The sequence below is a fragment of the Sinohyriopsis cumingii genome, chromosome 4 (assembly GCF_028554795.1).
Source record: "Sinohyriopsis cumingii isolate HCF-2022 chromosome 4, ASM2855479v2, whole genome shotgun sequence".
Taxonomy (NCBI): Eukaryota; Metazoa; Mollusca; class Bivalvia; order Unionida; family Unionidae; genus Sinohyriopsis; species Sinohyriopsis cumingii.
In genome coordinates, this window is record NC_142964.1 from 83,289,612 (window position 1) to 83,302,547 (window position 12,936).

The 12,936-nt window shown below is 34.5% G+C and overlaps 1 protein-coding gene across 1 annotated transcript in view; it reads right to left on the reverse strand.

Moving 5' to 3' along the window:
* Positions 1 to 809: 809 nt before the first annotated feature.
* Positions 810 to 12,936, reverse strand: part of LOC149801560 (conserved oligomeric Golgi complex subunit 1-like) — a 106,034-nt gene continuing 93,907 nt past the window's right edge. Inside the window, exons 27-29 of the mRNA XM_089955780.1 lie at positions 11,840 to 12,046; positions 3,174 to 3,359; positions 810 to 1,374 (exon numbers count right to left, since the gene is read on the reverse strand). Coding sequence (XP_089811906.1) covers positions 3,177 to 3,359; positions 11,840 to 12,046 — 390 coding nt within the window. The 3' untranslated portion in view covers positions 810 to 1,374; positions 3,174 to 3,176. The remainder of the gene's footprint in view (positions 1,375 to 3,173; positions 3,360 to 11,839; positions 12,047 to 12,936) is intronic.

A 12,936-nucleotide genomic window follows, 5' to 3' on the forward strand; every position in this document is an offset into this window, starting at 1 on the left:
GCAATGTTCTGGCTCAAACTCGTATGACTTTGGCCAGGATCCCAGGTGGAAGAGTGGTTAAGACACTTGCCTTTACAGATCATCAACACATATCACCTCTTACACGTAATTTGAGTCTTGCTTCAACCACTGTATGTGAGAAAGCTGGACTAGTTTCCCAGGTTCTTCCTCCACCAAATATACTGGCCTCCATATATAATCCTCTTGTGCTGAAAAGTGGTATTAAACCCCACAGCCAAGCCAAAGTTATCTTCCATGTCTACTAAAGCCATCACCTTATGGGCTTGACTCGCAGACTGTGGTAGTGCAAAACTGACAACATTTCCTCCATGGCTGCTTTAAGGTTGATCTCCATATGCACCATTGTATGAGAATTCTAACTCACTGAAGTTATCCCCACAACTGGGGAAGTTGTCTTCAGTATGTAAGGAATGCAATATGGATCACAATGGTAAAAGAAACTGGTGTTTTAACACAATATTATCTATATCATGCTATTAGAGGAAATGGGAGATAAGTGCTTTTTTGCAAGGACACACTGCCCCAGCTAACTGGACTGGCCAGGGTGGGTAATGAACCCATGACTCTTTAATTATGAGTCCAATGCTCTACCAACTTAGCTAACATGACTCCAAACCATAGAAAATGTAGACAAAAGCATTACCTCAAATAGCTATCACAAAAATACAAACTATAGTAGGCAGAATAGGGAATTATGAAAACAATACACTCCATGACCCCATCCACCAAATCAACCACCAGTTTGTTATATCCACTAAAACAGAATATAATTAAATAAAGTCTACAGATATGTGTACTGTTTTATTTCTGTATTTTTCCAGTACACTTAAACAAAAGATACAAGCAGGTTAATATACATTTTTTTAAATGATATGACAACATTTAACGAAAATATAAGAACATCAGTTTTACCTAACATTTGTGTGGTAAATACAAAATGTAGTCAGATTTAGGTAATAAAGTTTGTATCCTAGTAAAACTTATCTTAAAATTTTTTCTGCCAAACAAAAAAAAGATACATATAAACACTACAACTGTCTGTAAAAATCATATGCTGTATGATTATTAAACCTTATCCCATCTACATTTAGTAACAGTAACATTTCCTTGTCTCAAACTACGGGAATCACCCAAACTGGCAGAGTATCTTTCATTGTATGAAACCCATATTGCAATAATTTACTTGCACCCCTAAATTTACATCTATTAAGGTCCCACTGTTACAGACAGGCTGACAGATATCCCTCAATGAGCAAGCAAAATAAACTATAAGATTTATGTCCTAGTTGAAGCAGCTCATTTTACAAAACAAATAAGCTGTGTAGGTCTTGTCTTACTAAGTACAGCCTCCATCTGAAGAAAAGAAACAAAAATGAAACTTCTTTGGCATGTAGTTCTTCTAGACTTCTTGTTTAATTACTTGTAATCATATATCCAACTTTTAAAATAATATATGAGAAATTATCACAAGTGATAATGATTGATTTTAGGACATAATCAAATGTATCATGTTCTGCTGATTTGAGCTGCAGAGTGAATAAAAATTTGCTTTGTTGAGAGATATATGAGTATCAGTTAGAATTATTTATTCAGAGATTACTAAACTAAAAACTTTAAATTTTCTCTTACAATTGGAGAAGTAACAATGTCATTTTGTAAAGTTTAAGTTTTTTAAGCAGAATATATAAGGTAGGGTTGATAACCAAAGCTGCAAGTTAAAATCAACAAGGTTGAAATTTCGTTGTAAATACGTATTGTTTTTAAAACAAAAATCACATCAATTTGGGTTTTTAAAACAATTTAAAATATATACAGTTGAACCCGGTTATGTCGCCGGCCTAGGGGTTTGCCAAAAAGCGTCGAGATAACCGATGATCGAGATAAACGAAAACCAATATGGCGACAATATATTAACATGTGCTTGAAATTTCTTTATGTACATGATGTGCGTTAATAAATGAGAATGTACATGCACGTTTTTGGAGGGTTTTTTTACACAACAGTGTTGCCGCGATTTGTTTGATGAAGCGATCAGCATGCTATAAAAATGTACATACATGTTTGCTAACAACAAAAGGCATATGTGCACCAACTAACAGCACAGATTTGCCAGTATACAATACAAACCACCGTCGATTCTCGATACAAATCTTTATCATATTCTCCAACATTGCAAACACAAAGATCGCTCACAAAATCACAAAAAACATGCGGGGTGTAGTTCGTTTTTACAAAAAGCTAACCAGTGTCAAAATTAAATTCGCGAGTCATTTCACTCTGACACAGCTCTGAAAAGTATCATACACGCGGTTACTATCAAAAGACCGTGTTCTTACAAAATAGGATCTCCATTCCCACGAAAGAAACTTACACGAGTCAACACCTGGCAATATTGGACCGTATATATTACTGCAGCATAAGTTAACACCCAGTATAGGGATTCTTTCACTCCTGTATTTTGAGAAATAAATAATTATTTTTAATTATGCAAAACTTGTTTATTTGTTGTTTGCTATTTCTTCTTGCGGAGTTTAAGTCTCTGTAACCGTAACTTTTATCTGTTCTATTCGCGTCTTCAGAGGTCAGCCAGTTGTAGGTATAGTGCGGTAGCATGATTGACTGTCACAGCATATAGTACTCGGCCCAGATGTCAGCATAAGCAGATTATGATGTAACAATGCACTGCTAAGATGGGGTTGTCGATACAAACAAAGCGATTGGTCATGGGGATCGAGATAACCGACGTTAAGTGGCAAATTTGGCCTTCTTTTGTGCTCGAGATATTAGGGTTCGGCGACATAAAAGAATCGACATAACCGATGAGAAAATGCTAAGACAAAGAGAGAATTTGGCGGTTCCACTTCAAAAACGTCGACTTAATAGGGTTGGCAAGTTAACCGAGGTCGAGATAAGTGGGTTCGACTGTATTTAATTAACCAAACTACTATAATTTCCCTAAATTACAATACTCACTATGTTAGCAGTTCTTATTCTAAGAGTTATTTTGCCTTTTTCAGACGAATACAATGTAATAAGACATAGGTTCTGTCAAAGAGATCTCTGTTACATTTTATCTAATTATACAAATATTACCTGAAATAACTTTTGTAACATATTTATTCATATCTTCCTAGCCCCCTACTCCAACAAACCTTTTATCCATCTATTTTTGACTTGCTTCCAATGTTGGAAAACCAAGAAGAAAGCTCACTCATGCTGCCAAACCCTGTTCCCAGTTTATCATAAAATGATGAGCTTCCAGGTAATTTCTGCTGGGATGGCTGAGGTAGTACAGCAGCAGCCTGTACTGTCAATGACGGACCACTGCTCTCTAAGGGCTGAAATATAAATGCAGCAATTACCAGACTTGCACAAATGAAGTGAATCATATTCCATTAAATATCAGTTATATTTTCAAGGTCCCTGAAACAAAAATGAAAAGAAAAAAGATGAAACTAACAATACTGATATGGCCAGATTACATATTTTGTCCAAATGGTGTAGCATCTGCTTCTTATAAGGCTTCCAATGCATTAATGCCAAAGAAACTGAGCTAAACAGAAATGTAAACGCACCCATTGGAGTCATAGTTCACAGTGACCTAGTTTAGCCTGAAGGTGTTGTACTTTTCATAATGCATCTATATACCAAGTTACATAACTCTATCTGCAATCGTTTAGGAGAAACCAAATGTAAAGCTTAATGCAGGTCACTGTAGTGGGAAATACAGGCAAGAGTCACTTAGTTTTGACTTGAGGGTGTAATGCTTCTCGTTACACATTTTTTTCTAAAGTTGCATGACTTCATGCAACAGTGTCATAGAAACGGAACTAAACGCAAATCACAAACTAGAGAAACAAGCTTTATTGTACAAGCAATAATCAGTGAACAAAGAAACAGTCACAGTGAAATCACTTTCAATGATTGCTATAGTACTTCCCATGAAACATTTATACACCTAATCAATCGAAAAGCAACAACTCCCCAAACAATTACCAACTATCTCGGAGGAAAATTGAGGATTTCTTCAAATTTGAGGGATTCATCAACTGCTGGTAGTTTTTCAAGTAAAAAAGGATTCCCGGGTCTACAATTGTAAAATGTCTTATTTTTCCTCCTTTATATTATATTTACCTTGCACAAAAAATTGCATATTGTCAGAAATATTATGTATTAAAAAATGCAAAATCTCAATTTGACCAAAATATTTTACAGAATTTTAATGAAACTCATACCTGAATGCAAACTCTAGCCTCAGTATTAATGTCGGATGAATAGATGGTTATACATCATAAGTCAATTATACCATAATCCAGTTAAAAATGAACCAATCATCTTAGCTTCATAATTACTTATCCCAAGTATGAACAAAATTCATCTTAGCTTCGTAAATACTTATCTCAAGTATAAACAAAATTCATCTTAGCTTCAAAATTACTTTAATCCCAAGTATGAACAAAATTCATAATGGGGTTTAGGAAATATAAACAAATGAAAATTCTTTAACTCCATATAAAGCATCATACAAAATCTGGTTTCAAATCTTTGAAGGTTTCAAGTGGAAATTCATGACCAACATGACATGACTGAGTAATGCATATAGACAACACTTCATACCTCCTTCTTGGAATATAGCAGGGACATTAAAAAAATTACTTTTTTAAGGAAAAAAGGGTAAATTCTGCAATCTGGTGTCCTTTGTTTTCCCTGGAAGTATGGGAATATAGTTTCGTAAATGAATATGCCAGGTGACATTGTCAATATGTACATGCATAACAAAATAGTTAAACTACATTTATAATTTTGTAAAGGGAAAATAATAATAATACCTTATTTACAGAGGGTGACTCAGAGTCCCTCTTAAGAATAAAGTATAAAAAATATAGATCATACACCAAATTAATAGTAAGTACAATTCATTTTTACATGTCCCTAGTATTATAACTACTAAATTCTACTATAATCTATTAGAAACATGAACAAGCTCATAACATCTTTTTCTAAATACTGTTTTATATTTATTGAACTTTACCTTCAGTTGCCTCCATGTAGACACTATGGTGCTCAGGTGCCATAAAAAAAACTACTACATAATACATCCTAGATACCATAATATTTCTCAAGGATTTACATGCAATGGAACATGTTCCACAGAACATTACCAGAAACTCTGTTCTTGGTTTCTGTGGATAGAGATTTCCAAACAAAGCTGATAACCTCAACTGGGAAAGTGTTGAATAATGCCTGAATAAATCCAGTAGGTACTCTACTTCAGGTAGACACTGATGTACAAGAACTGCCTTTATAAAAATCAATCCTTTCATATGTTCTCTTCATTCTGTACACTCAGCCGCTCTCAAGTGACATAGATCATCATCCAGTGTCTCACCAATTGTAACCTGATGACACCCAAATATACAAATCTAGCCACCCAACTGAAGTTGATGCTACCATCAAAGGCGTAGAGAGGTGCATTTCTGATGTGAAATCATGGATGACATGTAACAAGCTGCAGATGAATGATAATAAAACTGAGGCCATTCTGATCACAACACAAAGACTTTCTCATTCACATCCTTTACCTCAAACAATAAATATCAGCAATGCCACATTAAATTCACACAATCAGTACGAAACCTAGGTGTTACTCTGGACAGTACTCTCACATTGCACCAACATGTCATGAACATATGCAAGGCTGCATATCTTGAGCTGAGATGCATCAGCTCAATTCGCAAATATCTTTCAGTTTATGCCACTAAAACACTTGCGTGTTCATTAGTACTTTCAAGACTGGATTATTGTAACTCAATTCTATCTGGTTCATCTCAATATCTACTCCAAAAACTTCAAAACACAGCTGCTCGGATCATACTTAGAGTACCACAATCAGAGCAAACCTCCCGCTGCTCTGCACCCTTCACTGGCTATCCATTCGATCCAGAATCAAACACAAAATTTGTTCTCTGTGCTATGTTTCACTGTCGGACTCTAGTCCAACATACCTATCCAACCTCACCCATGTGTACACACCAGCAAGATATTTACGCTCCTCTTCTGACAATTGTATACTCATTATTCCCACTATGAAAACAACGTCATATGGACAGCGTTCTTTTGCATACCAAGGCCCAACAACGTGGAATGAATTGCCCACTGAACTTAGACACAAAGACACAGTGATCACATTCAACAGGGCTCTCAAAACTCACTTATTTCGACTGCAGGAACAAACTTAAAGACCTAATGTTTCCTACCTGAAATATTCTCAGCATGTTTTTTATTTTTTAATGTTTTTTCTAATTTCATGGTGTTTGTTTTTGTAATAATATTATTATATGTTTTTTATCTTATATGTGTTGTCTAATGTTGTAAAGCGCTTAGAGCTTCTAAAGATTAGTGCTATACCAAGTCCTCATTATTATTATTATAATGGAAGCCTAACTCCACTAAATGATGTGACAAGGCTTATAATCAAATTCTGCTCATATTGTACCAACATAAAGCTGCATATGAAATTTTCTTAATATCCAATACTAATTAAGGGAACAATTATGTAATAGATTCCAACCATAGCTCTGCTAAAATATACTGTAGCACGCTGAAAATCGAACAAACAAACTCAGCTGATGTCTCATCCATGTCAAGCTCTCTACAAGTGTTCATCCTGCTCAGGAAAATTATTTCTAATTCTACTAAGCAGTTTCTGGAAAGAAGTCTTTCAAATTTGTTTTGTAATTTTAGTAATGACAGCCAAATTTGACTGTATATCAGCATCATTTAAAACTGAAAGACCATTAGGCTGGGATGTTTTCTGTCAAATATTGGTCAAATTCTGTTGTCAGAGCGGTTCATTTTTAGATTTTCAGCATCATCTGTATGAATTTAAAAACCATCAAAGTCAGAATGTTTTCTGTCAAATTTGGTCAAATTCTGAAGAGCATTTTCTTTCTGTAGAGTGTTTGGTTTAGAACTAATTTAAAGGTTTATTTTTGTTTTAGTAATAACAACTATATTTGATGGTGAATTAACATCAGTTGAACAAATCTGAAAGACCATTATACCAGACTACCATGAAACTTTGTTCAAATTATGCTGAGTATTTTTTATCAAAGGTCATAATTAGGTTTTTCTACTTTTAGTAATAATGGCCAAATTTTATAGCAGATCATTATTACCTGCCAAAATCTGAAAGGCAATCTGTGCTTTCTGCCAAATTTAAACAAATTCAGTTGAGTAGCCTTTGAAAAGAAATTTAAATGTTTTTCTATTCTTAGTAATGGATGCCATATTTAATGGTGAATTGGCATTATATGAATAAATCTTAATGACCATCAAATCAAATGCCTTTTGTCAAATTTGGTTTCAAATAATTTTGTTTATTGGCATTTTGAGAAGCTGTTAAAACATTTTCCTAATTTCAGTAATAGCAACCATACTGGATGAAAGCAGATCTTTCTCATAAAGTACATCAAAGATATTTACTGGTGTTGACAGGCAATAAATATGAATGGTGTGCCTATTATTGATCAGGGGTGTGTAGTGTTAAATGTGTACTCTGAATGATGCTCTCACTATCCACGTTTTACTGTTTTGTGACAGGAAAAGTTTTCCAGCTGAATCTAAAACTTGTTTTATTCACACAGAAGTGCAACAGACTTGATCCAAAACCAACACTTTGCACATTTATTATCAAATACTGTATATTTTATTTTTGTGGGTTTCAATATTTTCGTGGTTTTGGAAAAAAGGAGACATTTTTGTGGGTACTTCTATGGTTTTGCCTGTCAAAGTTGGCATATTTGCATGTATTACATTCTGAGTATTAACCTCAACAAAAATCCCACATAAAAAATACAAAAGAACAAAACTATGATGACAACAAATGGTGGCTGCTTCCATCTTCAAGACAATACTTCCATGTGTATGAATACAAACCAAACACCTATCAAGATGAATCATTGACAATCAACATCAAAGGGAGACAATGCAGCCAACAACACTAAACTAACTGGTTATTAAAGTACATGCATATGATGTCTTCCTCAAAACACTGTCCATGCTGTTTCTGAAGACACAGTATTTGCATTCAAGAAAGGACTGATGTGTCTGGAAAGCCAGGACAGTGAGCCCTTCAAAATTATGCAGCTAAGAGATATAATACTTGCTATAAAAAAAGAAAAAAACAATGAAAATGGTCTGGTCTCAAACAACCTAATATCCCAGTACTTCCAGTAAGAAATGCACATCAAGTGAGTGAATAGTGTTTATTCTATTTGTATTAGTACTTTCTGTGAACAAATGTGTTTGTTTTGAACATTATTGGATTTTAAATGTATTACATACATGTAAGTTTGTCTTTTTTTTTCTCCCTGTTATTCCATGTTCTGGAAATGCTAAAAGCATGCTGCACATTATGTGATGTCACTCAGTCATTAATCAATATATGTAACATATTTTAAACTGAAAACAATATATTTCATTGATAAAAAATGACTTGACACTCAGCACACCTGTTAAAGACAGATGATCATTTACTGAATTGCAACAATGGTGTAGAAGTAAATATATGACTGTGAGCTCCTAATTAAAAAGAAGGAAGCTTTAAACACCAGGCTGCATTGGCCTCAAGAATCATTTTTTTAAAAGTGATTACAACATATTGAAAAGCTTTAAACTTTGCAGCTGTAGATGAAAATCATAACTGGCAAGTACAGTAGTCCCCCTCTTGAACGGCCCCCCTGACCAGCGGCCACCTGCTCCTTACGGCCAGAATCCGCTGGCACCGACGAGTTTGTGTTCAAAAGTACCCCTCGCGAAAGGCCACCCGGCTAACGCGACCAGCGGCCAGCATATTAGTGCAAAATTATAAAATTTACCCCTCACAAGCGGCCGCATTTTATTTGAATATGTATCCAGAACAAGTATTTTATTCATAATGTGTGTTAAGTAATCCGATTTCTGTTTCCCGATGTCAGGTTTTCGTTACTGAAAGAAGTGTTGAGTACATTTACCACTAAGGTTAATATTATATCATTTACGCCTCACGAGAAGCCAAATTTATTCCATAAAAACCGAGAGAGACTCAAATTTTAATCCATACAAAAGGGTACATACATGTAATCAAATTAGCCTTACTGCTGTGTTATTATAAGATGTCCGGTTTAGTCACTCTGATAATTGTTAAAATTACAATTATTGAACAGTAGTAACAGCTGAGAAGTGGCAGTATCGATGTACAATACCCAAGTCAGCAGGAAAATGATTTGGTAGCCTTTATGGTTTCCCTAAGTAAGATGTTGAGATTGTTCACTTTGATAATCAGTGGCTATTACTACTGACAATAATTGTCAAAAAATTACGAATCCTAGCAGCCGCAAGGTCAAATCTGCGTGATGTTAATGGTACATATCGAAGCCGTTTTGGCTTCTCTCACTGTTTCAAGAAATATATAAGAACAATAGGGTACCAGACTGCGACTAACGAATCACGTGACAAGATCACTTCCTTTAAAAAAACACGGCAATTTGTTTAGATGCATACAAAATTGTTTTATCAGTATTGTAGTTGGCAACATGAATAAATTACTGCAAAAAGATCAACATGTCATCGAGGAAAATAAAAATTCTCAGTTTAGAGGAGAACGTGAAAGTAATTCAACTGATGGGGGTGGGGGGTTCGTCGAGGATCCTTGCAGAAAACTAATGTCGGAAGACTCCGATAAACAGTATCGTGAAAGATAATGAAACAATTCTGCAGAAGTGGAAAGGTGAAATGGACGGAGAAAGGAAGATTGTTTGAGCCAGGAGACGTTTGTATCCTGATTTGAATGACAATAAAAAGCAAAAATTTTGTCAGTGGATATGACGACCGAAAGTAACGGATGGTTGCACAGATTTCAAGTACGACACAATATCAAGTGTTCTTTCCTTAGTGGCGAATCGGCTGATGTTAATAATGAAGTTGTCGAAGATTGGAACAAAAGACTAAACGATATATGCAGGGGATATGACAGCAAGGATATTTTTAATGTGACGAGACTGGTTTGTTTTTTTAGACTGTTACCAACAAAGTGACAGATGATGTGAACTGTAACATAATTATAAAGACAGTTTTAAAACTATATCAATGGTTATTCATAGCAATCTTTTGAAAATGATGACAAAAGTTTGTTTTACATTTATTTCACATCATGCATGTGATTTTTTAATTAAAATATTAAATATTTAAAATTAAATGTACTTGTGACTTTTTTCATATGTATTTACTATTCACATTTGTCATCCCCCTCTAGAAAGGCCACCCGCATTATAAGGCCACTTCCCTGCTGCATTAGGGGTGGCCTTATAAGAGGGGGACTACTGTATATTTATTAAAATGAGGTATTTATATCATTTTTTCTGATATTACTCACGATCTATCATATGTACGACAGTGTGGGTTGAATGCAATCTAAAGCTTGGTATATTTTTATTTACTATTTAAAATATTATTGGACATAATTAAATGTATAAATACCATGCAGTGAAAGAAAAACATAATTTACATAAACTAAAAGTATTGCTAATACATGTGACGCATTTTGTTTACCCCCACCACTAACAAACAAGTACAATCAACAATTTTTATAATTTTTGCTACACCACTGCTCAGTACATAACATGGTAATCAGTTACGGACCTTGACTAACACATTACAATGGGGGAAAGCTGTAAAACATATACATGTATAGAGTGTTTCTTTAGCAACTGTGCTACAAGAAATAATCTGAGCATTTTACAGTAATGTTATTCAGTGGGATTAGGCATGCATGGAAAATATGATGTGCTTTCACAAGGATTTCAATTGTTTGGACAACAATTTCACTTGAGAATTGCTTTGAATAAGGATTAAAATATAATTTTAATTTCTTATTCTTCCTTGCTTTTTAGTAATACTAGTGTTTGAATGCCTTGTTGTTTTCTCTTCTCTCTCCTTCCCTTACTTATGTCAAAACATATTAAGGCAATGAGTAGAAATTACAGCTACTGGATACCATATAGATAGTTTGCATGGAAACAATATAAAATGCTTTATAATTCTTTTTTAAAGGGTTAAAACAAAACAGATATGTATAAGTCAACGCTTTATTATCAGCTTACAGATTTGTCAAGTAGCCTGGATGTTGGGGGGAGGGCTTCTTTATCATATGTGGCTAATTTTTCATTGGGTCGTTATATTTATGGTTTGGGACAGCAAAAAAATCCATGAAAATTAGTGATCCTACAGTACTTACAACTTACATATAGTTTGGGAAAGCTACTGACAAGAATGATGCCCAGACTTAATCTGCATTAATTGGGGGGAGGGGGGAACCAATTTTTCATGATTGTCACAACCACATATTCATAATCTCACGATCCTATGTCATGGGCATTTGGATCAATTTGTATTTTTCTGCTGTCTAAAACAAATGGTCAGTGTTTGGAAAGAGCACAGATACTCTGATAAGAAAACCAAGTAAGATAAATAACTCGGACTTCAGTTTCTTTGGTGCAATACATCATTTTTGCAAAATAGTGCATACAGCAAAATTTGAGGCAAATTCTAATTAAGCATGGTTGTTTTAACATAGCATTGTAATATTCAAGCAAGTTGCTTGTAATTTTACATAAGACCACTACCATAAAGTCAAAAGTATTCAACATACTTGTGATGTAGGATGGTGAGATTGTTTAAAAAAAACATTAAAATTATTCACATGAATTTGCAATATCCTGCTGATTTTACCTGTAATTTAAGCATAGTTTCTAAGATAACATCATTCTGCTGAGCTTACCTGTAATTTGAGCATGGTTTGTGAGATAACTGGCTGTGGAAGGAAGGATTGGCTGGGTTGAGAACTGAGAGGAAGTAGTGGGAACCGATTCTGGCAAGAGGACAGCATCATAATGTTGTGTTGTTCCTGCTGCCCACTAGCAGAAGCTCTGGGTGTTGAGCTGAACATGGCAAGTTTGTCCAAACTTGTAAGAGACCCCAAAAGAACCTGAATAATATTGTAGTAATAACAATTTTTTAAAACTGGCAATTAACACAAAACTGTGATACAGTTTGATGGCAGAAAAGTAACACTTTTGTTTTCCATCTATGCACTATCAGTTCTGATTCTTCCTTGAAGCACATGAAAGGGTTGGCAATTACACACCCAAGATTACTTGTTTCCTAAAAAAAATTTGGTCTCCTCCACCTCTCACACAAAAATCTTGCTGAATTTAAAGTATGTTGTAAATGTATTGTAAATTTATTACAAATCAACAAATAAATAAAATCAATACTGCTTTTAAATTATGTTTTACTTTAAGAAATCTCTTTCCAAGTGTCTCTTTTAATTTTCACCAGCCAATAAAAAGCGTTTGCCAATACAAAGCTGTCAAGAGTTATTTCTTTTCAATTTTGTGACATTTTTTTCTTAAATATTGAAAGGTTAAGAAGTCATCCATCTAAAGCTGGTGGTTTAATTTCCAATTTTTTTACACCTAAAAGAGCATTGTATAGCAACAACTCAATTGTAAAGAGTGTTGTGTTGAAACAAATATTAAACAACTGACACAAAATAAACTTGAGACAGAAGCCATTGCAAATATCCATACTGTTTGTTTTTGGGCCCAGAATTCAAAGCCTTCATTTGTCATCTACTCATCTGCCTGAAACATGATACTAAATATGATCACCCTCCTTCAAGTTACAAGATTGTGTCCTTATTACAGTGAAACCCTGATATAACACCAGGCTTGGTGTATCCTTGGAAAAGATGATTAGCTCTCATTTCCATGTGGCCAATAATTTGTTTAAATTGTCATCAAAACCAATAAACCAACCAGCAATATTGCCAATTAAATTTTACCCCTGAATCCCTCCACTCCCACCCTGACTTCC